Here is a 26,539-nt window from a genome sequence, read left to right as displayed (position 1 = left end):
CTTTCAAAAAAATGGTCCGGGTTGTTTGTCCTGTGGCCCCTTTCTCCATACTAGTGCAACCTTTAAGTAACCAAACATAATGAAACATTAAAGTAAATCAACATGATCCTAAAAAGTGGGGAAACGTACTTATTTTAATCATCTACATTGAATGCCGTATTATAAGCAATAGTTTTTAATCCAGTAACTATTACCTACACTGAGATAAATTACCCATTTAGTTTGCGCACACAAAAGAAAATAACAGCATTAAAAATAAAGACCTAGATATTCCGTAACGAGTTGTATGATAAAACAAAATAAAATTGTCCTACAAAGATAGTTATAAGCCATCTAAAACAGAAAGCAGCGCAAAAGAGTTTTCCTTTGTTCCATTATAAAATATAGGTCGGACCCAGCGCGAGGCGACATTAATAACTTTATTCCCGAGGCGGCAAGCGGTAACGCAGTCGGGAGATTCATCCGATGGCAGATTACTTTTGACCCAGTTTCTGGTACGCTACTGAGCTGTACCTACCTTTCTAGTATAGGTAGGCCTTTAGGACATTAAGAAGTGTTTTGGAAAGGTTTTTAATTGTAAGTAATGTTAATAAAGCTTTAGAAATGTCCAATTTAAATACATTTAATCAAATTGATTGAATTATGGCTTTTATCCTAGGATCATCGGGTTTGATATTTATTGTTTATAATATGTCAACAAATGAAATGTTTCTTAGTTATGTTTAAAGAAAATTAAAATTGATTTTCGTAACCCATTGCACAGAAGATAATTAGAGAATCTATACGCGTCTATATTAGAGTAAAAACAGGCTCCTTACAAATAGGCAAATAAAACAAACTTGTATCTATCCCCTCAAATTTTCTATTTTGATTAGGTTTTTGATATAGCAGTATTTAATTCATCATTATATGTGAATCTTTCCATTGTCTAGATGTCACGGTTGAAGAGTCACAGTGTGGTGACGGACGGTCAGATATCGGAGCCTGAGATAAAAGGTTCTCCACTTACCATAAAAAAAATACCAACAACTAGTAAAAATCTATACGTAGCTACATGAATAACTGCCATGCCTATAATTTCTACTTAGCTGCCAGCCGGTAATCAGTCTTATAAACCGCACTACTTGTAAAGAATAACACTGCAAACACAATAGACTTAATCAACAATCTGCTGTGGGTATTTTTAGAATTTGAATTGCATCTATTTAATATAACGAGCTTTATGTTCTCCTACGTCTAATGTTTTTTATGTTTCGTCAATTAAAACACACTATTTTTATCCTCGTGAAATTCCACTATTTAATATTCCATGACATGTATCTAGAATTTTTAACCAGAATTCCTATAGGACAAAGGTAATTTTTCCCTTTTTCGTCAAATTTTGGAATTATTATAATCTCGGCAAGCTACAAACTAAGTACGTAAATAGTTAAGCAAAATGCTAATACATTTGTGTTAATAAGGGAGCATTGATTATTATCCCGAAACATGAACAATTACAAATACAGAACGACCAAGAAAGCCATATACAATCGAAACTCTTGGACAAAAGGCACGACATAAGTACATATTCTGATACATAGAAAGTTATATATAACACATAAAAGCTATCAAAGTTTCGTGGCACGTTCGAAATAAGTCGGGGTCACTAATTTGGATCATACGAGGCGGTGGAACTGGGTCACTTGAAGTGGATCGTAGGCCTAAGCACCCCTCGCCACCCTCCCCTGCCTACTCGGAGTTAAGGTTGAGTTTCTGTGCATGTAACAATACGATCGTTAAGTAGGGCACGATCTTTTATCATGTATTTCTCTATTTAGTACTTACCCACTTACTTTTATACTTCCATTGCCTTGTCCGACCATGTTTCCATCGTCTACATACTAATTTTATTTGTAAATTACCTTAGGTTTTATAAGAGCGCTTCGCCACAACCAGAGAGGTAAGAACTAAGTACTTTACGCATAGAATCGTAATCAAGCGATTAGCTTTTGCACATTCCTACTCAAGAACTTTTTTACATTCTATCAAACATAAAACACGATATTATAATCTATAGTAATATTATAAAGCCGAAGAGTTTGTTTGTTTGTTTGCTTGAACGCGCTAATCCACTGGTTCAAATTGAAAAAATCATTTTGTGTTCTTCAATAGATCATTCATCGAGGAAGGTTTTAGGCTATATTACATCACTCTGCAACTAATAAGAGCGAAAATACAATGGAAAATGTGTCAAAAACCGGGAAAAATATTCATCTTCGAGCTAACTATCTTCTTACCACGCGGACGAAGTCGCGGGCAACAGCTAGTTTATAAATAAAGTATTAAACATACGTAGGTCGGTACCCAAAGGAATTCTCCACGTGCTGATTCAACAGTGAATTCAATTCAATTCAACAGTCCTTGGTCTGAACAGAAGAATAAGAATCCTCAAAAGAAGAAGAAGTCTTATCATGAAATTCTAGAAGGGCGTCGGGAATTTTCCCCTAAAACAAAGTAGGCAGAGTGTGTACCTTCTTAGTATGACAATATAGACGAACTGCTTTTGGAGTAGAGTTGTAACAACTGGTTGGTACTGCTAAGATGATGAAAGACAAATAGACAATTTACTTCGTAACCATTGTTGACGGCAAACATAATTTTAAATATATCGATGGTCCTAAATTCCCAAGTCTTGTGGTATGAATCATTATAATAAAATCGTACATAAATTATTCAGTTTTTGAGTTCAAGAAAAAGGAGAATTGCCGCAAATGTACCCAAGTAACTGTTTTGATTATCGACCTACTTACTTACATTCAATTTACTTCACGTGGATTTTTTTTCTAAAAAGTTTACTGTTACAATTTTATTATTTTATTTTAACTAAAATGTTGACTTTTTGGCACTTGCATACCAAAACGGTAGCTTAAAATATCTGGGTCACCGCTGAAAATCCCCCACCCAACCCAATCCATTTAAGTGGGTTCGTTTATAATCGCGCTTATACTTAGAGCCTTTTATTTTTAACAACGAGCCTACTTGCATTTTGCCGACTGCCTCCCTCAATCTAAAATGAAACGAAGGTAAACTTTTAGCTGTCTTTAAATCTCTACCTTTTGCTGAATTTTGAAATAGCCGAGACAGTCTGAGATACATCTACTTCCATGTTTAGGTACATCCTATCTTCAGGTATTGTGCCATAGGTCCCTAAATGAGTCTCGTGCAGTTCATTCAAAAGAACTATGATGGAAATGCTTTACAAAGACTCCAAAGAAAAATCGAACTAAGTATTGCCTGCTTACTATTATTCATATATATACAAGATTGGTGATATATTTATTAAATGACGTAACGGTTTACTCACGCGTATTTATCGGGGTAGCCCGACTAGTTTCGGACCCAACCGGAGTCCTTAATCATGATCTTCTACATTTCCCAAATTAAAGTACTTTACTCTCGAGTTTCCTTCGCAAATAAGTAATTTGTAACCTACTTCTATACGCTTTTCAAGAAGAAAAGTTCATGAAGATCATGCTATTACAGATACTAAGATTGGATTTATCAACAAGAAATTACTTGGACGGGTACTTACATCTTTATGACACCGTGGAAACATAGTAACGTATTCATAAATGATGTAAGCCGTGGTCTCAGTGTCGTAACATGGAAAGCTGTTGCTAATAAAAACAAACAAAACTAACCGATGGTGATCGAATAGAATGAGAGCGTAGAAAGTGTTGGCGCCTTCTCCAATTTCGTTGCGCTGTTATAAAGAATGATGTTTGAAAGTATGTACCTACTTGCATCGAACTGGGCAGACGGTCGATTTTGTATCAAATTTTGACTGTTGGTCAGCCGAGTTGCGGAGGTCCCCAAGCCAAACCCACTGCAAGACCGGACTGGGGTTCAATCCACGCATGTGACTTGAATGTTTAAGAAATCACCCGCGACAAAAGAATGTAATGTAAGGATCTTGGGTTACGGGGAATATACTTATATATTCTTACGAAAGAGAATTACTGGTCTTGCAATTCTAATTTCATCAAGAGACAACTCCCGCCTCGAAAAGATCCATTGTCTCCATGTAGACTCTCTTTGTGGATAAAACAATGGCTACGGAAAAATCAGCGGTATCCAGAATATGAACAAAAGATGGGTGTCCTCATTAATATATTTGGTTAACTATTGTTTCCCGAGGGCATCTGACATATCTTCTGATATTGATTGATTGGCATATCATTATAGGCAGGTAATTAAATATTCCGATAAGATATTGTTCTAATTATTCCCGAGTAGGATAGCGACCGACACGGCGCCAGTCTCCTAAAATATTTATATTAATAATCTTGTCGGATCGTAACATTTTGGTTAGTAACTGATTGGATGTCGGTACATAATATATTTACTTGGCAACGAATACAGAATTAGTGTACTTACCTATTTCATAATACAGTAGTGGTACTTACTCATCTTCAGATATTTTCTTTCTGTCTGGGATGATTTCTCCATTGCGTTGAAAGTCGCCCTTGCTTCCTTTAAATTTGTTAATACCTCATCTATTTGTGAACGAAAAATTATAATATTTGTTAATGTAAAAAAGTATTTTTGGGAGAAAAATTACATGACTAAAGATAATAATGTAATTTATATTAGGGTTCATTAATAACATTCATGAAAATTTTTAATTTCTGCGAGCACTAATGTCCTAAAACTCTTTGTATTGAAAAGGATGTAGGTCCTGTATTTAAAATGTCAAGAAAATTGAACAATTTCTGCTTCAAAATCCATCAATTATTGCTGCAACATTGAAGTTCTGTATTCAATTAAAATAAGCATTTCAGTGGTTCTGTTTTTTAGGTAAATGAAAACAATATGAATACTTTTTTTGGTATTTTTTATTTGGAATAAATATTACAGTAGAATTGTGATTAACATTAGAGGCCTGCATCTTTGTGTATACAATAAGAGAGTACTTATATCATACATAGTACATACATACAGTCAATTTTGTAAAGTAATAAAAACCTAAAAAATATATGATAGAAATCAGTTGGAGATACAATAATTTTACTCAACGCAAATATTCTGTTCCTTTTCCATTTATGGACAAGATTTTGGTCCAGAATATAAACGACAGCTACAGATATTTTTGGTTAAGTCAGATATGTTTTCAATATACTTTTTCACAAATATAGTCTTCTTAAGCAAACCAACGAAAGACCAGTATATGTGTTTGTGTAAAATTAATGTATCTCTATCCATTTTAAAAATATTGATAGCAAAGACAAATCTTTAAAAAATATCTGTTTACAAAAAAACCCAGCATTTTTATCATACAATTACCTAGGCTATATTAGACCATATTTTAGGTATTATAGGAAGATAGGTAATCTTTAGGTCTTAGCCTATACTGCTATCCAATTCCGTTTAGTATAGTTAATCACTAGCCTACTGTAAATAGGCGTAACCAAGTCCAGAATTTCGCGTAGAACAAGTTAAGTGCTTTACCGAGTCTAAGTAGGTAAGTAATAGTCATGAGCAGGTTTCAAATTCAGTCTTTCACGATGTAAAAACCAAGATGAGCAAGAAAGTCAAATTGCCTTTATTTTGCTCAGTAAAAACACCATTTACCTTTCAATGCTCAAATCTTAAAGAAAAGCTGGTAAAAGAGCTTTTGTGTTGGAACCTTTTTGTAAATGGTGTTTGTTGTGTTTCTCAGACTTTATTTCTTTAGTAAGTAAATGCGGTAACAACAATTCGGTGATAGTAAAATAGTCTTTTTTCTCAAAGTCTTACGAAAGTGTATAGAGTTAAAAAAATCTAGAGCTAATAATTTCGTTGGCAATCAGTCCTTTTTGATCAGTGATGTTAATTTATTGTTTTATTCAAAATACTCTTAACCTGTTCTTAGCGAATGCAGCGAATATTAAGTATACTATATTTAAGAAATAGTTTTTTGAGAAGAGTTTCTTTAAGAATTGTTGTCAGTCTGAAGAATTATATGTAACATGGGATATTTTTCTCACTGGAGAACTTATTTCCACTTGTAATTTTGACAAATACATATTTATAGAGTCCATGTACTTAAAACATAGTTGGAAACTGCTTTCCGATTACTGAACCGCAACTTCATGTGTTTCACTTTTAAGAATTTTGAAAACAGTTGTTTAGGAAAAATCGTTACAACATATTAAAATCGCTTCAGCCTGGTTACGCCATTCCCTAAGCCTAAGACATTCAGAATGAAACCTTAAAGCTATCGATTACATGTTCTTAATATCTAAACAGTCATTCCAGAGATTTAAATACCCTAGTCCTTCGCTTTTACATTTTAGTTCCTAATGAGCTCTTGAAACATTGAGATATTAACAATACATACGCCATACGCACAATTCACTTGGCATTTGTTTTTAGCCCATAAACATTTTTGATCTTTGTTGGCACTCTATTCCATCTCACGTCTTTCCACTTTCTGAAAAGAACTGTACCTACTAATGCCAATATATATGGCTATCATAAAACATTTAAAACACGACATTCAGAGTTTATTCTTAAACATCTATTACATGAATATTACTTAGGTATTGTTTTTCTTCTTCTGCTGTTTGCTATTCAAACGCATTGAAATAGAAGGTAAGTAGGTACCTATTAATTTGAAGTTTAGTGATTAAAGAAATTAGTAGGTACTTTTCAAAACATTGATCCTTATGACTAGATAGGTGGTATTAAATACACGTCAAGTATATATTTTCCTGTAATATATATCTTACATACTAAATTCGATATCAATTCACTTTGAAAGTCCTGTAATTTATATAGGTTTTTTTTTAAACTCGAGATTTTGTATTTCAATCATTCTAATACTGATTAATATGTCTACTTTCTTAAACCTAAACATCGACTACATGTTTTTGTTCATTAAGTTGTACTCAATGGTTTTTTTTTTATTTTTCATCACACCTATTGTTTTAAGTACAATTTTCCAATCTTTAAGATACTTTTCAGAGCACCTTCCTTTACACACCAGTACGACGAAATCATTTATCGAAAGGTGTTGTGACAGGTGACAGATCGCAAGTTACTTAAACCATCCTTCTTGTTATCATATAAGCAATCATTATAATACAGCAACATTGAACCCACAAGCAAAACATACATGTTTTTTTTATTGATTTTATATTATTTTTCATTTTTCCGTTTTCGGACAATCATTAAATTATATTTAAACATTAAATGCATTACACAAAGTCATTTAATAGAATGACACATCGGTTATAAACCTTATTATATAGAAATGTAGGTTTATTTATTATTATGACAAAAACATTGATATACGCAAACATCTGCTTCGTATATAATATTAAGACAGATTTCAGTTTACAGAAATGTCTTTCCTACAACATAATTATTTACTATTGGTAAAGCAACATTTACAACTTATGGCAATAACATATATTTTCGCAACGAAAACGCGTCACCTACTTGTGTACGCGTGTACTAAAATTGCATGCATTAACCCTTAAGTTCTATACATTTTATAACCAACATCTCAATTATACAAGAAATATTTAAGTTATTGTGTTTTTGGTAAACTTTTCTCCCTTTTTAAATAAAATATTTGGCAAGCTGGTGCAGACTTGGCTTACTCCACTCAGACAAATCTATTTAATTCAAAATCTGCCATTCGTGTGTAAATCTTTTATCATAATTGTTTATTATAATCAGTCATTAAAACGAGTGTGGCGCTAACAGTGATCGTTTTGGTGTCAGCAGCCATTCCAGTCAAATGACATTTCTACAATCGTTACCGTCCATGTATGGAAATGACATTTCGTTTCGAAAAGTTACTTGGTTTTCTATTGACGTTAACAATTGTAGAATTGTCACTTGGCTGGAAGGGCTGCTAATCGCTGTACGACAGTACGCTATTTACATAATTCGGAATTATGTACCTAATTGTCGCGCGCCCTTGTCCAATCTTTATGTTGACGTTTTTATGTCTCGCTCATTATAGGAAAGCCAATATCATTCTATTGATTCGTTGCCAAATGATATTTTTTTACCGTATTAGAATAAAATCTTCAATGTTCAGAAACAGTTACAATAAACGAAATCAACATATTTAAGAATTTTGTGTCATCTAAAATGTATTTGTTTTATTTTATTAGAACTGTTTAAAATATAAAAATGCTGTGGTATTGTGCTTTTCGGAGCCAGATGAGCGGCTCTTTATTTTTTGATATCATGTTTAGAGGCAAGCGCAATGCCAACATTGCCAAGATAATGCTTGACTAATTAGTGAAGCATTATCTGAATGTCGTCGACGGCGCATGCGCGAGTTTTTCGGCCTAGTTCCTTGACGAGGCCGACGTGTCCGCACGATGGGTGTTTGTGTGCGTGCCGGTGGGTCACGCGCTTGTGTGCGTTTGGCAGTGGGACGCGCCGCGCGACCTAGATCACGTTAGTAGCACCCGGACACATTGACATCCCGAATGTCCAACTACATCATAATCATTGAACGTGTAGTTGTAGGTACTTGGAAGTCTTATTTTGTTGTTAAATATTGCTTCCACAAGTATCTTCCTAGGCCTTATTTCATCAAGCAAAGATCTAATTGCTATATTAAGTGCTAACGATTAGCAAAATTCTATCTCAATATCCTTGTTATCCCTACTGTCATAATCCGTGAATTTATGTACCGTCACCTGAATTCTATACCGTATATTTTGTAGGTGGTATAAAATCGGTGGGTACAAATAGCAGAACAATTACCGACCACCCATTTCTAATCTTATACTGCAGCCCTGCCTACTCCTACAGAGCGGGGTCGAGTCCTGGTCTAGTTTAATACCTCCGGCTCTACATCAAACTTTCAGCACCCATTATCAAATGAGTCCTTCGACCTATATTCAGGATGGTAACAACTTTAGTTCCTTGATATGCAATTGTTCTGTTACTCAGCTAAAAAGCAAAGTCAGTACCCTAGTGTTAATCCGAACGGAAATATAACCTCTACAGTGAAGTAGCAGATTATGTGTTGCACGAATCAAAAAATCAAGTCTTAAAAAAATACTAATGACTTTCACTACGTTACGTAGTTAGATAATGTATTTTTGAATTGTCGGACGCGTATCTTTGGGCATTAACGTTTCCAGTTTTGAGGAAAACAACATGCAAATGTGTGAAATGTTGCCAAATAATCCGCCCCTGCTTCGCTATGCTAATCCAATTTAGTATATTTTTCCTAACATAAATAAACATCTCCATACTTTTGTTCGGGGAAGAAAACAGGTCGATTGAAGCGGACTTATAAGAACAGCTCAATGGTTCAAGTATGTACTATCCTGTTTAATATCATCTTAACTGGAACTGGGTATCAAGACTGAACTTGATAACAAATTGTCCAAAAAGAGGAGATCTTTTCGGTTGACGTATGTTGTGAGTATACCTTGAGATTTTGCGTAGGTCTCATTAGATCCTGGCATCACCAATTGTAACAGAGATAGATGATAAATAAAAAGAATACTGAAACTATTTTTCTTTTTTTGGGAAGGTAGTCTAATAATAACTTTATCTGCTGCTGAGTGTTGCGATTTTTTTTTTGGATTTTGAATTTTGTTCTCTTCCCATTTCTTCCCTAAACAGAGTATAGACATAAAAATGGAATTAACACTGGGGTACTAATACTCTTGAGTTTCTTTAAGTCACGCCGAATACAATGTACAGGAATCGTTTAAATATCTATGTTGGTAAGTAAACAATAGTACAGATGGTCCTATCGATCTTTAAAATTAGCAGAAATCCCAAAAAGTTGAGAAAAATGGGCAAGTGTATCTAAAGCCTCACATTTGGACCATCGTTTAAAGAATTTATAAAATCATTATTTCTGCACAGTGAATTATGGTTTTTTGAAACTGAAAACGTTGTTATCCTTTACCTCACATACAAGTAGACATGAGTCGTTAGATGCTTCAGCAACCAAGCCATGAGGCTTTCTGGAGCGCACCCCAGGAATGCCCATTAGCTTGGCGGCTAATAAAATCTAATAACCAAGTGTTGGTCTTCAGTTTCAAAAAACTAAAAATTATTTCACCGTGCGGAATGAATAACTTTGAAAGTACAAAACAAAATTAACCATAAAAGGTTTGTGCATAATGCGAAATGAAAATATAAATAAACAACAAACACAAAGATATTTTAAGCGATTTCCTGTACCGTCGTCGGACGTGCCTCTTAAAGAGCCTCATGAGCGGACTCACTTTGCCTCTTAGCTTAATCTTGTTGACACTGTCAAATACACAACTGGCAGATGTGTGAATTAATGTCTAAGCACTGAGCTGTGAAAGCCTGGTCTGCCACCACTTTGCTCAACTGTTGAATAAGGGAGAGGAGTTTACCTTTAGGGAGCTGCATCTGTCCATTACAAAGATAAATATGATTTAAAGTAGTTTCGTCGAGGTTGCTAATGTCCTCGAAATCCTTAAACCTAAGCTTAAATTTACGACGTCTTCTATTTATCTGATAGAACAACGAAAAACCTAAATCGTTCAAATTAGCTTTTATAATAAACCCTATGCCAGCGGTCACCCTACCGGTGTAGTCGCGTGACACAAAGCTCCTTAACCTATACACTAAGTTTCGCTTTTCTGTGATCTGAATTCCGTCGCAGTACTGCCTGGTCGCATAAATGAGCGCCACCTGCTTCTTTGTCTCCGTCTCGCGCTCAACCCGCTCGTGCCATATAACGTATTCATTGTTGACTTCACTGAACGCATAACAGTAATCTTTAATCGAGTCTGGCTCGTTAGTCTGGTTAAACCAGCCAGTGTGAGGATCGTTGCCGTCAACCATGACAGTGATAATTCTGCCAATGTGGTAGCCAGGGTCCGCGATCATCAGTCCACGCCTACCATCTAGTGATATTGGAAGACCTACAAGTACATGCTCCTTATCAGGGGCAAGCAGATGGTGAGGCCCCTGGGTCAAAGAAACGTAAGCTTGCAGTTCTTTGATAGATTCTTCGCAGGACAATAACGCCATTGATTTTCTTACCCCTGGGAATCGAGATTCTAGGCATGAATAGCGCCTTAGCAATTCGAGACCCAGCCCAACGCAAGTGTGTCTAAATGGCCGTGTCCTTGGTATGTAATCGTCAAAGACTTCTCGAAGTGGTTTCTGTGACTTCATATACATCCTATATAACGACAAAAAATTACTGACAGAATCGTATCTTTCAGTAACTAGCAGCCGCCGCAGTATATCTTCCATGCGTTGGACCAGCTGCGGATAGGTGGTGCTATTTAGCTTGAAGAGAGGAAGAATCGGACCCCAGTGTCCTCGTGGGAGTGGTGGCTTCAGAAGGCTCACCACGCTGCGGGTGGGCGGCCTTAAGGGCCCACGCCGAGCGTTAAGTCTCAGTCAACTGGGCGTCGCATCATCCGCATATGAACCGACGGCGGATGGGCCGGAGGGCGGCATCAGTCATATGCCACTAATCTCCGCCTGGTAAAAGAAAAAAATACTTTTGCAACGAAATACTTTTCTGTGTATGCCACTGATAACATATTATATAGAATTTGCATGAGCAGGTAAATAAATACACAAGAACGCACAATTTCCGTGTTCAAACTCTTAAAACACCCTGCATCTGAAAACAGCTACGAGATATCTCTTTCTTGGCACGAGGAAATGTGTAGCCGCAGCTTTCCCAAAACTTGCAGCTTTTTCAGAATCAGAAAACAGAGAGGCATGTCATGTCTAATAACCAAATGAAAATATACCGCCTGTACCTCAGCCTTACTTTCAAGTTCACATTCCTTCATGGTAAGCAGAATAAGAAAAAACATGGCTTCAATGTAATAAAAAAGTGATCCTCAACGTTTTGAAAAACATTGTACATTTTTAAAGTGTTATTGTTGTGAGCGTGGAAGAGGGACAACGCTACGCAGTAGTGTGCGGTACGTTTTTACATCCGTAATACTTAAGAATTTTGATATTCCTTCTTCTTCCTACACGAGACAATATTAACCTACCTCTTTACATGGAAACTATACTTTTGACTGTTTTGACTGACGAAATAGCTGATCAATTTTGTATGACTTTAGTAGGTTCACCAAAATACTAAGAAGGCATCAGCCAAGGCTTCGCTTGAGATTGGATAAATTTCTTTGTTGGTGTTTTATCAATAACTGAAAGTAAACCCTATTCAGTATCTCGTACTCATTTTGTAGATATTTCATTTAGCCTGGAAGGCTGTAGAAAAGTTGCGCAAGCGATGTTGTCATGTAAACCAATAATAAGTATAATAACAGGTATTAATATTAAGCTGTGTATTCATAGAATACTTTTTTTTAGGACCAATAAAATTTTTCAACTTATTTTAGAAGAAATCTCTCTAGAGTAGTAGCCTTAATTTGAAAGAACATAGATATCCCTACAATTACAATATTTACAATTCAGATAAAATAAAACGACAGTAAATATATTATTTTATTAATACACCAAATATAAGTAATATTATATTAAAATATATAAGTATTAAATAGTATATGAATATATAAGTTAATGGAACAGGTAATAAAATACAGTGATACTCGTAGCACTAATCGTGGTTAAATAAAATGGAAAGTAGAATGTTCTAATATCTGTAATGTAAAAGTCTTTCTTCCGCCCCACCCGTTCCCACGTTCCATTTCTTTAGGTCTGCGCACGCGCAGAATAAACGGTTATATTTAAAAGGATACTAAAACCAGTGTATTATTATCAGCTGTCATTTTAATTACCCTATATAATAGTTGATCACTTTTATTACGACCTTCAAAAGCATGATATATAGTCTTTACAATTATTACTCTATCTACTATTAATGCCGAAATAACGCAGGAGAAAGAAGAAATATTTTGTCGTGAACCATAGAGTATATTTTGATTATTTTCTCAAAATTGCTTTTTACCTGTCAAATTGATAGAAACCAAAAACATCTGAAGAACACCACCAACCACATGCATCCTCTGGAGAAACTAGAATTATTTACCTTTATGGAGAGGGGACCACCGAAGGTCTAAAAAGGTAGTAACGTGAGGCTCCCCAACCCACCAGGCGGCTAAGAAAAATTTTCTTTTCAAAATTCGCAATAGTCATAAATCTGTGAGAAATTCGCAATAGACGCCAGCTTGACCGTAGCTAAGCTGCAAGTATACCTGCTAAGGGAACGAGCTGGAAGGTGTGCGATGTCTCCGAGGATAGTGTGTCAAGAGGAACCATTCCGCGACCTGACCCCGTCTTCTGCTGCCGCCACCAACCTCCCTAGACCAAAGGTTGCCAGATTCTCGAACTAAGCCCCCGGCTACTGAGTTGCCGTCGCGATTCTTCTCGGATAAGGCCAACTCGAGGGCTATGTCCCATAACGGATGGTGCCCTGGTGTGTGACCTGTTCGGAATTCGTTCTAGAAATATATTTCAAGAAGTAACCGTCTTTCACTTTATTACTTTTGTTTCTAAGACTATAAGGTTTGCTTATAAAATTTAGCGTTAGGATGAATCTCCTTTATCAAGGGATTATGGTGGCAAAATGCCGATGGATAAAAAATCAAGATGCCTCTAAATGGCAACTAAGGATTCGAACGAGAAGAATATACTCACCTGAGTTGAGAATGAAAAACTTCTAAGCATGGTGATTATTGAACAATAAATTTTATGATGAGGATGATTGTTAGAAAATTATTAGGCTGACGGTTATTTACATGGGATGCCTACGTTTTGTTTGCTAAGAGTTAATGATGTAAGATGGTGGTGTTCTTATAAAAAGTATTTAGTGTTTAACCATTATTTTTTATAACTAGTTTCCAGTCTACATATGCGTTTCAATTAATATCAAATTTACCAATTGTTTTATTGATTTGAGACTTAATTTTTTTAACATGCAAAAGTTAAGAACAATATATAATAATAGACAAGTCGCATGCGCACTGCTTTTTTATTTATAGTTAAAAATTAATCAAAATAAAGTGTTATATTGATTCTTAAGATGCAGTTGAACTATAGATAACTCGTTCGAAGATATCATTATAATTACTGAATACATATGAAAATATTTATTTAATTGCCGTCCATTACTGACACCGATACCGGTTTTTTCTGGTAATTTTTTGTTTTCTCATGCATTTACTGATTGAGTATTTTCGTAACCTATTTGTTGCGATAATTTTAATTCACATTTTTGTAATAACTTTGTTATCGATACGTTACGGCAAAGTTTAATTTATATCGCATTATTTTACTAATTGGTACTAAATAAATGTAGAAAATGTACGTGTTTAGGTAAAGTTACGTAAGTGATGTGTAACGTTGAATAAATTTTAAATAAAAATAATAAGACGAAATCAGTATTAGGTACATATATAAATAGAAGATATATACAAAATAATGTAATAATAAATACATATAAATCATTTGAGATTCTATAAGTAAACTAGGTACATAAAATAATTTAGTCCTAATTTCAACTCCTAGTTTAGCCATTGTTTAACTCTCTTCTGGACAATCTCTTCTGGACTGAATTTATCAAAAAGAGGAATTTAAAAAAAAGGGGATACCTTTCAGGTTCCAATATGACGTCAACAGAAATAAGATGTACGTAATGATACAGCAAACAGTCCACAAATCAGTAGTTTAATACATTTTGCGCACCAGTACTCAAACCAAGTAATGCTGTTTTGAAGTGAGACGCCGCTAGCAGTATAGAGCTCTATCCCTTTTCATCACAGTTCTGCTTGCACTGCCAGCAGGACTTATGATACAGGAATCGGTACTACCTTTTGTTTTATTGAACGCGATGTCTTTGAGTAGTTCCTGTATTGGCTGAATACAAGTACGTTGGCAGAACTTGATATGGACCTATTCACGGAGCACTTGATTCGCAAACGTGTCAAGGGGGCCCTTGTACCCGTTCCGTCCTCTTATCTATCCGCACACGTGTGAGACGTTAATATTTACGAATTAAAGAAGTCTTTTACGATTAAACTTTCATATAAATGTTGTATTCGTTTTAATGAAGTATTTATGTTTTAGTAAAAATCGTTTCCTACGTTTACTTCATTAATAAAAATCGTGTCGCGGTGTTTGTCTTCACATTCCTCTCACTAAATTTGCATATTGGGTAGATCTGAGAATCGGACAAAATCTGATTTATAAATTTTCTACATGAGAATTTTCCAGCAAATAATTTACTATTTCCCGGTCAGCTAGTTATAGAATAAAATGTAGCCAACAGTTTTATAAATACGAGCTTTTGAATAGGAACCCATTGTTGTAATGTATAATGGAAACCCGCAGGACAACTTTGTATCTCCGCTTAGCGTCGTTTTCCAATCAGGAAACGTCTCGAGCACAGCGCTCCGCTTCCGCTCACTACCGGCGTTCATCAAGTTTATCAATCGACTGTAATGCTCTGTCCTTATTCATCACCCTGCGAGGGAAAACTCGCGAATTTGATAAAAAACGAAGTCATTGGCCTCGATGAGCCACGCTTTTAACCGAAAGTCATAGGCTATCTTATCGGCATTGGGACCGTTCATTAAGATTGCGACAAGCTTCATTCGAGTCATAAGTTACGAGACAGGAATTCGCAAATCATAAACTACGATGTACGAAGCGATTCATTGATTACATCAGATACTCATTCGTCATCAACGGCCATCTTATACGGTCTTTTGACGATAGTTTTTTTACAAAACTTAAATTTTTCGAGTACTTTCACAGTGCTACGAGGAATTTGAGCAAAAATAACGAAATACAAGAACTATGCGAATGTGCGACTTAGGTGCTTATATGAAAACAAACCGTTGGACCCAGTACGTGAGCGGCGGGTGCGAACCCCGAATAATTCATTTACAGCGGTATGGCCCCGATGAAAAAGCGCTGTGCAGCGAAGCGGGCCCCGTGAACAGTAGGCGACCTAGTTCACCCCTCCCCCTGCGGTAGCTCGACCCCTCGGAGCAGTACGTAGCCCACCCCTAGAGGATCCCATGCCCCCGCGACCTACTTATTTCCTGCTTTACGTAAGCAGGGCCCGGCGTCCGAAACCGTCCTTGGTGGCCCGTTTAATACATTCGTATATATTGAAAATTTGTACAGCTCTCTGTTCTATTTATGCTCCTATACACGTGTACTTCACAACATAATTACTAATATACACAGCTTCATGACAATGCTTATACAGAATGTATTGCTAATTATAGCCGGTCATCAAAAAAATGTTTATGATAACTAAGGAAGACGAGACCAAGAGAAAGCGAGAAAGAAATGTAAAAATTCTATTCGAAACACCAATACAGGAACTTTCTATTTCACGCAATCGCTTGAGATTACCAGTATTAGTGTTGACCTCCATACCATGAATAAAAAACCGATGGGCATTGCCAAAGTGCTAAGTTAGACTATTAAAAATAGAAAAGGTAATTTAAATGAAAAGTACGAGCGTGGGATATTTTATAGCGAAGAAACCATTCTCAAAAATTCCCGTTACGCCAGGTACCATGATACACATGGGCCTTACGCACGGCTAATCTTACTTACAAGGAAGGAAGGTGTGATCTGTACTAGGCTAGCAGATACGTTACATTTTTCCGATCGATTGAGTCACATTTAAGGGTGACTATTCTAATGCGATGTCTCATTTCCAGGCTTTTAGTATTGTTACTACACATGTGTATTTTATCATAATTAACATAGTGTCACAGCATCGGAAAAATTTTGTACCTGTTTCATTCAGGTTAGGTCTCAATGCGACTGTTAGTTGTGCAGTGAACTACTGTAGGTACGAAATGACGTATGGGTACAAACCTGCCGAGCCATGCGGGAAGAGCCGGCGTGGGCGCTGCGGCGCGTTGGCTCCGGCGCAATCATGTCATCCTCATCGGAGCTGTACTCGTATTCAGCCTGGACAAATATGACGTACATTAATGTGTTATCAGAAGATATTTTTACTCTTTTATAGAGTCACACCACGACATCAATCAATTTCAAGCATAGAATAAATTTCCATTTTTTACATTAAGATTCAGAGTGATATATTTAATATCAAACAGTGTGTACAGCAGTAACAAGTAAAGGTCTTGAACTAGGTTCACACTTCGGAATCTTAAGCCTTGAACCAATTCCCAGGCATTCGCCGTCTTCAAAATGATATTTACGACTGCATATGGAACCGAGAGCAAGGGAAAGTGAAAAAGATAACGTTAAAATTCCGTTCGGAACAACAACATAGGAACTTTCTCTTTCGCGCGATCGCCTGAGATTACAAGTTAGTATTGACCTCTATGCTATGAGCAACGAACCGGCTTGTATGTAGCTATGCGTCTGTAGGTTTGTTTGCAGACGCACGCGGATTATGGCTCAGCCGTCAGAGCGCCGATGCTAAAGGAATTGTGTCAAAAGCACTCGTGGTATGTACGTAAGCGATTACGTCGCCTAAGAGCAGCATCTCAGCGTCTCAGGCTCTACCGCTAGCTCAGACACTCATGACTTGTCGTCGTTGCTCACATATCTTATAGGTACACGGAATCTTACTTAAGTATTTGAAGACTGCAGCACACTTACCTCTTTTAGTATCGTATACTAGAATAAAAATTAATGCATAATAACATAACATACAACAATGATGATAACCTTGATAACAGCCACTTTTAATGTCAGTTGAAAAAAGTGATGCATTCGTATGTGTGTCAGTTTAAACAGAGTATCTCTTTCGGGTGTGTCTTTGTTAGACATCGTAGCTGCGGCTTTTATGTATGTTTAAAAGCGTTTGTATAAATAGAACCATCAAATTCCGTACTCAGTTTAATAACTATCAAATAGTGTGCATGTATAGTGTGTGCAGTATTTTTAGTGACTTATTATCTAAGCTAATATAATCGGTGCTAGAAGACAGATAGGGTAACTAACCGGTGAGCCACCGTCCTGCGATGCGGAGGAGGGTCCAGCAGTTGCGCCTTCGTCAGCGCTCCCTGACATTTCCAAGGTAGCGGACTCTACCGTGGCGGCGTACACTGACGCCCTCATCGCCATCGCAGCGGCGGCTGTCTCTATGGCTTCATCCTCATCAGAGCTATCATATGTGATCTGAACGAAGATATGCGTCACATTAGTGTTGCAATTACGGCAATACAAGAACTACCAGCGCCTCTGAAAGCTGTTGTAGTTCCTAAAGCGAGACGGTGGACTACGGCTAATTAATCATCACTCTTTGCAAAACCTACAATAGAGCTTTCAGAGGTAGTGGAAGTCCACAGTTAGCATCTTTTCAAAGCCATTTTCTCATGCAATGTTCGATGTTTTTTCTGGTATCTACATTTTCTTAAATACATTCTTACATGCAACTTTTAAATTGTATTTGTTTTGCTTCAGATACTTTTTTACATTTTGCAAGTTGCTTAGGAATTCTTCACTATTTAATACCCTCGTGGATTTTTTTTTACAGGTAAGGTATTGGGGTAGATGAACTTTTATGTGTGTGAGGCAAATTAACAAGTTACTTAAATTTTATATACACTACTTATATTTTGTAGAGTTCTAAATGTATTTTTCTTATAGTGTACCTACGAGTATATTCTGTTTAAATAGTACAAAGAAACGTATCATCATTGTGTAGTTTTGCGAACTTCACATACAGACCGACAAACATCCAGGTGCTCACTATATATCCAGCATTCATTATTTTAACATCAAGATCTAAAAAGAACCACATTAAATATTTCTCTACAGACAGGCACAAAAATACTTGTCGAAATTATTACATATTACCATTCATTTATATTCAAGACACATTCATTTAGCAGCATTCCAGAAAGCTTAAAAATAGAACATTGATATTATCCGGCTTACAGCACATCTAAATACAGGCAAAATAATAAACATCCAGCGAAACGTAAATAAATAATAGTTCAATAAAGCGACAACGCCATCTTTCGACATCAAACTGCCATCTTAGAAAGAATCAAAACAGGGAGAATGGTACCTTTATCCTAAAACAATCGATCAAATGCATTCTTATTCAATTTATTTTAAATTATGAATATAAATATAGAAATTATAAAACATCGCATTTTTAATTGGTTTTCTCAAGCTCTTTATTTTTATTGTGTTAGCTTTAAACAAAATTTATTATTGCATAATACACAGTTGAGTGAATCATTATAATAATTAATCGGACCAAAACCAATGTTACATATTTCAGATAAAAAAATATGACAAGATACTGACAGAGGTGCCATTCCAATAATAAGGTACACAGGCTGCAAAAATAATAGACTTTAACATGACAAACAGACAATAATTATACACGAGTATATATTTGTAATGATACGAACCCATGGGGTATCGACATTATATTCGTAGACGACACGGGGAGCTTCAAGCTCGCAGGGACACATTGGCGACTGGAACACAACGACGAGGTCAAATGTATGGTTTTATGACAATTAATCTTATTTTAAATCCTAGTAGAGAGAGAGCCGTGAACCCCAGACCTACGTTATTTTATAAAAGCTGAATCTTTGTCTTTGTCAGATGCTCCCGACATATGTAACAACAACGGTTGATTATGGAGTTTGGGTTATGCTGGCTTTGGCAGATAAACGGTAGGTACTAAAGATGCCTCTTAGACCATAGAGCCTGCCCTCTATCGCTATTCTACTTTAACAGACGCTGCTATGCTCCTTGAAATGTCGTTCGATGAAAAAATAAGCATTAATAATAACACGGGAATATGAAATGGGGATAAAATCCTGTGTTAATCTTAGTCATAAACTATCTGGATTCCAAGTTACGTCTAAATCCGTTTAGTAGTTTTTACGTGAAATAAAAGAAACATCTGTAAAAATCAAACTTTTGCGTTTATTTAGTAGGAGAGTAGGATGAAAGGTCTCTTAAATTTTGCAGGATCAGTTGACATTAAGAATATGTCGTAAACAACTTTTTCAAAAAGCCAATTTTTTTTTTACAAGAAACGTTCTTTGCAATTATTGACTCAAATTAGAAAAATGACCGATAAAAAGAAACCGTTTTATGTTTAGATGAGTTCTTATTTCAATTCTATAATTAAGATGTGTTTTAATCGTAAAATTACCCTGTGATTTTATGTCGCAAGTTTCTCTTTGAATGGCACTGTGGATGACATACAATAGGTTGGCTCGGTACAAAAATGCCATTTGTTTTTAATCTTACTCTCAACACATTTACTTTTGTTTGGCAATGTTGTACTGCAAAAGATTATTTTATCTAAGACTCTACATTAATACAAATAAGGTTTCTTTTAGGTCTATCAAATCTTTTGCGTTTTTAAATTGGATGTTAGTTTTATTTGAGGCATTCTGATGTTTAAAAAACATAGTTTGATTAATGAATAGCTCGGAAATGTAATTTAGAGGGAAGAGTAAGTTGAGACGACGAACGATGTTAAATTATTTCATAATTGAAGTTAGTTGGAGCGAAGTTTTGATCTGAAACTAAGTTTAGTTTTACTTAGTGCTCGTTCGCGGGTCTATGCACTAAGTTTGGAGCGGCGTGCGCAAAGTTACAGTATTATTTACCGTCGAAATTTTTGTAGATCCAATTTCAAATTTAGTTTCTTTTTTGTTTTAATTAGGTTATGTAAGAATTATTTGAAATATTGTTACTCAAGACTATTTGGATACATCAAAATAATAAGTCCGCTGTGTATAAACTGTGTCGCATGATAACGTGACCCTCTAAGCTCGGGTTAGCCCTCATGCGGACTAATTCAGAACGTTAACGGTTGGTTACGAATCGAATTTATCGACTCTCGGCTACAAGGCTGATAAATGCCGCATAAACCAACGATGTTTGCATCGTCGCCATAGAAATTCCGTTTCTTTCGACCCTATTGGGGGTCTTAGGGCCTATTTTGTAAGTATTTCACAGGCGGTTACGCCATTGTACAACGTAAAGGAATGGTAGGCGGAGAAGTACAAGGTGCGAGGAGAGCGGTAGGGGGGCAGGGGAATGGGGGGAGGGGGAGAGGGGAGGCTTGTGAGGGGGGGATTTTCATGCGCGCATACGTATACATGAGTATACCGTATAGAACACAATGCGGCATCGCTCTGCGCCGACGCGGTCTGCGCGCCAGCGCACTAGCGCCCGCGGTTGTCATAAATATACTTAACATGCCAACCGGCACTGGCATAACACTACCGACCGAAGCGAGAGATGGCGTGCTCCGATCCAGCCAGGTGAGTCCCGCTGAGCGTTCACACTTTGCCGAAAAAAGTTTTTTTTTTAAACAGCGATTTTATTTTGTAACGTACATTTCGCTTGCGCAGTCTACATCTTTCAAGTTTTCCCGTTAATTCGAAAACCGCGTGCGCGGGTTTTGCAAAACTTTATTAATTTCGAAGTAACTTTTTTAACTTGAAACTTTGTGCAATTAGTTTTTTCAGTAAAAGTAGTGCGTGTTTAATAGATGACTTGTCGTAAAAGTTCATGACGCGTGTGAAAAGTTGACCTTCTGTTTGTATTGTATACGTTACGTACACTGAGGCGACGCGGTCGGCGCAAAGTGGAACGTTTGGCGGTGGATCATGTTCTCGCTACATGTGTACTGTCTACTCGCCTACGACCTTATCAAACTGTTCCGTGTATCGTCGCGCTGTTATCACTGATGTGGTGGCGTGTTCAAGGCATTTTCAGTACCTACTAACTCGCGGATCTGTGATTTATTTAACATGTAGTACATTGGCTTACTAACAAATTTGACGTGTGATCGTACGGTATCGGGCTCTAGATTACTTTTCAAACGAAAACATTCACAAAGTTAGACAATGGATAATTTAATATTTCGTTTTGTTATATTTGAGAAATATCAAATACCAATAGGATTCTTATTAGATTAAATACTCGGACGAAACAAATAGTTATTAGTACTGAATATTTCAGCTATCAATTTAAGGCGGTTTCACAAAAATATTTTAGTATTTACTATCATCTCCAATGGGTGTAATTGCAATCTATAAATATTAATAAACAGTGGTGGTAAGATTTGTATATTATACGATACAAACTTTAAGATCATTGTTTACTATTGGCACGTTAAAGGGGTCACGTAACGGGGGCCGCGGTGGCGTACAAAGAGTTGTAGTTAGGTTATCTAATCTACCAGCGAATAGTTAAACAATTAACATCACTGACGAATTCGTTGCGGCCAAAGTTGGAAGTTGATTGTCATAACACCTTCAACAATTGAAGGTCTCATAGTCACATGTGACACTAATAACAGAACAATTGACGCTCTACATTCTAACTCAATCCCCTGAATAAACCTTTCTATTGCTATTGCTAATTGCTACTGCTTTAATTTTTAAATCTAAACAAAGAAGTCTGTAATTAACTGTATATAATACAGCTACTACATACTTGAGAAAAACTAACTCATAATGTACCTAATTTAACAGAGTTTTAAAACTTCTAATTACTCTACTTATGTCAAATTACTATTCTATAATTCATTGTAATGAAAGACATTCCTTTGTGGTTCAGAAAAAAGAGCTGAGATTGAAAAAGGAATTTGGATCTCAAACTTAATTAGCATTTTAACTTCATATTAGAATTAAAATATCTTTTGTTTATTTTCATAATTGATAATGAGAATGATTGTAGTTGACAAAACAATTGAGAAATTGTCAAATGTCTTTATTTTATTGCTTTATTTGATAAAGCAATGTTTGCCATCTCAGGGATGCGCCAAGGCTTGATTGCAATTAGTAAGCTGAAAACTCTTTTTCGATACAAAATTGCATTTGTTATTCATCAGATGATGTTTTAAAGTATTCTCACAACCTTTTGAATACATAATGAGATTGGATATTAAATTGTTTACTGTAAAGACTCTACATTGAGTAAAACTGGCCTATCTATTACACATGTTTAATACAGAAAATTGATTTGAACTTATTATATACAAAACATTTGAATCGAGTAATTAATTTAGTGTCTCATCGATCACAATTAAAATATTAAGTGGGATGAGTCGATGATTATGTTCTCTACATTTGTCACTGTTGTTTCTATTGTCTAGGCTACTTTAGACAAAGCAAACTCGACACAAAAACTCATTTAACTAATACTAATATACATAACGTATATGGTATTACGACAATGTGTCATATCTCACGAATGTGGGCCACGTACGGAGAGCCCTAGAGATGTCACAATAGAGTCACAAAAACAGGTTCCCACTGACTCTCGTTAAAGAATATATTTCAATTGTAATAGTATAACTTAAAGCTATAAATGTAAATTATGCTTACGTCATATTTGTTCAACGGGCGCCTCGCCATCTTAGCTCTTATTTGCTGGAGCGTATTCACCATCAAACTTTTCAAATTCAGTAATTAGAAGGCCAGCTAGTTACTGCAGTTAATTTGTTATCAGTAACAGCCAAGCCTGACGCAGGGTGTTGGTCGTCGCCACGGCGCGGCACCGATGTGGACAAGATGGCGTACGCACCACCGCGACGCCTCCAGATATTCGGAGGCTCTAGCGAATTCACTACGACGAATCCGCGTCCGCGAGTACGATACGAACCGAAAAACGCGATCACTAATGGTTTTTATTCGTATTACAATGTTTTAGAATAACTATCACCGCGGAGCAATAAATTAACCGTGTACTAGAGATTGCACGAACGCCCCGCTGAGAGGTCGATTTCGGCAGCGGCATCTGCCTTCGTATACGGAACTTTGGCTGCGCGCGCAACTAGGAAAACGCCCTTTGTTGGTCGCGGATCGAAAACGCCGTTTGTCGCGGTTCTCACTGTTTTGGACGCTCGGCGTTAGCCAGCTGCGCATTAACGGTGCCCTAGTTATTTTGGGTGCCGTCCTAGATACAACGAGGCCGAATTGCTGTTTTCATCATCAGCAACGAGTTTTATGCGAAGGGGGCCGCGTTGGGCTGCCGTGCCCGTAGATACTGACTTAGATCGTTAGAGCCGCAATGCGCCGCTGAGGTCGCTCACTTGCGACATGCGCGGTACGCAGGCCTCTGTACAAGCCCCCGCTACTCTCAATTAATAATATATCATATTTATTACTTTTGCTTTATTACAAAACTGTAGGAATTGTTTACAAACTACTTTTGAATGAAATGATGTTTTATTTTGGACTTTTTTGTTTAAATCGGATTATGAGAGCACTCACATTCCTTATCTTTGTCTCTCACCTTATTAAATGAGATATTTTGGTAATTAAAACATATTAGTAAATAATCGTAATAGCTATATAGTCATGAAAAGTAGGCAATCATGATGTCATGTGAGTCGCTGCGGATTTGTGTAGGTGCCCGAAACGTCACCATTAGGGTGTGAACCGACCATCGTCGCTAGGTGACCGGCGGAGGTCTAACACTAGTACCAAGTGCCTGTTGGTCAGAGCCCTGTACTAGCAATAGGTGGTAGCAGTACCGAGTCGCGGTCTTGCGGAGCCCTAGGAGAAGGGGAGGAGATATGCCATTTGGTCCAAAGTAAGCCAAGGCCGGTTCGGTGGGGATAACGCTTACACGTGTGACCTACATAGACGCCGAGGGGCTACGGAAACGCACGACGGAGCACGACGAGCGCGCGCCCCGTTCAGCGCCAAGCCAACTGATCAATATCAAGCGACCACTATCTCGACCACATATTGTTCTAAGCCATTCTAACTCGATCCTATTCTTTTAGTACGAGAGCTGACGCCACCGCGGTCCACCGTTCAACACCACACGATTTTCTTTGTGACTAAACGTAAAATATTGCACGCGTGTATAAAACGGTCACTGACCTGGTATCTCCTAGCCAAAGCTCGTTCATCATCCATCGTTGAATTCAGCAAATCTTACACTTTATCACAATTAACTGCGTCACTAGCGATATTCAACGTAGGTACTATCTAGTACTCAACGGCGCAATGCAGCAGCTATGCCATTAAAGTGCGTGCCCCCCTATGTCAGGTAGTTTCTCATAGTCGGTCGGTGGGCGCGAGGTGGCTTGGAGTGCATCGATCGCGATTACATCACCACTCGCGTCCTTTCTCTGCGCGCGCAGCCCGCCCCGTGCCCCCTCCCCGCGCCCCGTGCCGCGCCCCTCTTGGTGCAAACGCCATGGCTCTCCGCTACGGGCCGCCATTCGCGCTTTGGTCGCCATCCGCATCGGTCGTGCGCTCCGAACTCTTAGGACCCTAGTGCCAGTTTAACTTTAGCTGAACAATTTTTTATTTCTTTTTTTTCGTTGGAGTTAGGCGCGTTACAGTTAGTTAGAAATAGGGACTAGTAGTGAACTTTATTCAACTTTAAAGTGAGTTTTACTGAAGATAGATTCGGTTTAAAAAATTTGTGAGATGTTCGCGACCTACTTTTTTAACTTCCGTATCGTAGTTGAGTAGCTACTTCGCGACTTTTTATCATTCGTTCCAAAAAGTTATTACGTTAACAAACGCGGTCTGCGTGCGGTTGTGCGCTGTTACAGAACAATTAGTCATATTTTTTCTTTTGCTTTGTCATGTGACTCACGTCTTGCAGTTAGGAGTTCGCGCACGTGTCGTACTTACGTTGAATATTTTAATTACAGTTGGAGCTGAAAACTGCGGCCGAAATATTATGAAGACTTGAAGAAAGAACATTATTTTAATATGTCAGTCGTGTCGGGGGGAGGAATCGACTTGACTGTAATATATACTAGTCAGTCTTTTTCTCTCTCCTATATGGTTGGCATGTAACCGTCGGTACCGTCTTCAGCTGCCCGGGACACCAGCTCTCCGAGACTTCGCCTGTAACATGGCTATGTCCGCAGTGACGTCAGAGATTACGCAAGCTGTCACTCGACTCGGCTGCGAAATCACTGAATTTTCTGCTAGAGACACAACCATTTTTTAAGATCTTCGAGCTCTACATTTTTTATAATTGTATTTTATCTGTGTATGTACTGTGTCTGTTTTTTGTGTGTCGTAACAGTTGATTTGAGTCACCGAGCCGATATGATGAAATAATGTTCGGCGCGGCTGGCGGCGCTCGCGGCGGGAATTGGGCAATCTGCGAGTGAGCGGATGTCTCGTCCCGCGCGCCGCGCCCCGCGCCCGCCAGAGCGCCGTTGCCCAAATTGTAACCTCCTTAGCTGAAGACGCGCTAACTCAACCGACAGATTACAAATTTCAAGCTTGTTAATTTTCCTCTTTGTTACAGTCGTAGCCGAGCATCAGCGCGCGCCATCCACTCTATTTGTATTCCCTGCCCGCTGCTACTTGCGATTGATGTTTAGCAAAATAGTTAAGGCCTATGTACTTATGCAATGCGAATTATTTAATAAACTGTTTCTTATTGAAAACTTACTTCTTTTTCTATACATTTTATTTTTTGTTGATGCAATTTTTTTTAACCCTTTACACATCCAATAATACTGGACACACATATATACACAAACATTGAAATGAGTAATAGAGTCACAAATAAATTCAAGTCAAAACAGTTATAAAAACTTTTGGTATGTGGGAGGCACCCTCGACCCGCCCTCAGCGGG

The 26,539-nt window shown here is 37.3% G+C and overlaps 2 protein-coding genes across 6 annotated transcripts; both read right to left on the bottom strand.

The window, feature by feature from the left end:
• Positions 1–4,859: 4,859 nt before the first annotated feature.
• Positions 4,860–11,276, bottom strand: LOC113495687. The gene has a single exon (XM_026874557.1). The coding sequence runs from the start codon at positions 11,248–11,250 to the stop codon at positions 10,273–10,275; it is 978 nt and encodes a 325-aa protein (XP_026730358.1). The 5' UTR covers positions 11,251–11,276; the 3' UTR covers positions 4,860–10,272.
• Positions 11,277–11,399: 123 nt separating this feature from the next.
• LOC113495689 lies at positions 11,400–26,041 on the bottom strand. Of its 5 annotated transcripts, none has more exons than XM_026874558.1 (6): positions 23,304–26,041; positions 19,350–19,418; positions 17,926–18,102; positions 16,825–16,920; positions 13,182–13,411; positions 11,404–11,484 (listed from the first exon to the last, which is right to left on the bottom strand). In XM_026874558.1, the coding sequence occupies exons 1-5, from the start codon at positions 23,364–23,366 to the stop codon at positions 13,376–13,378; spliced, it is 441 nt and encodes a 146-aa protein (XP_026730359.1). In that variant the 5' UTR covers positions 23,367–26,041; the 3' UTR covers positions 11,404–11,484; positions 13,182–13,375. The 5 variants fall into 5 exon arrangements, with proteins under 5 accessions (XP_026730360.1, XP_026730359.1, XP_026730361.1 ...); XM_026874560.1 differs by having other exon boundaries at positions 24,810–26,041; XM_026874559.1 differs by lacking the exon at positions 13,182–13,411 and having other exon boundaries at positions 11,400–11,484.
• Positions 26,042–26,539: the final 498 nt, after the last annotated feature.

This window comes from Trichoplusia ni, chromosome 7 (assembly GCF_003590095.1).
Source record: "Trichoplusia ni isolate ovarian cell line Hi5 chromosome 7, tn1, whole genome shotgun sequence".
NCBI lineage: Eukaryota > Metazoa > Arthropoda > Insecta > Lepidoptera > Noctuidae > Trichoplusia > Trichoplusia ni.
The sequence above is the reverse complement of the archived record's forward strand: the minus strand, read 5'-3'. Positions and strand labels throughout refer to the sequence as shown.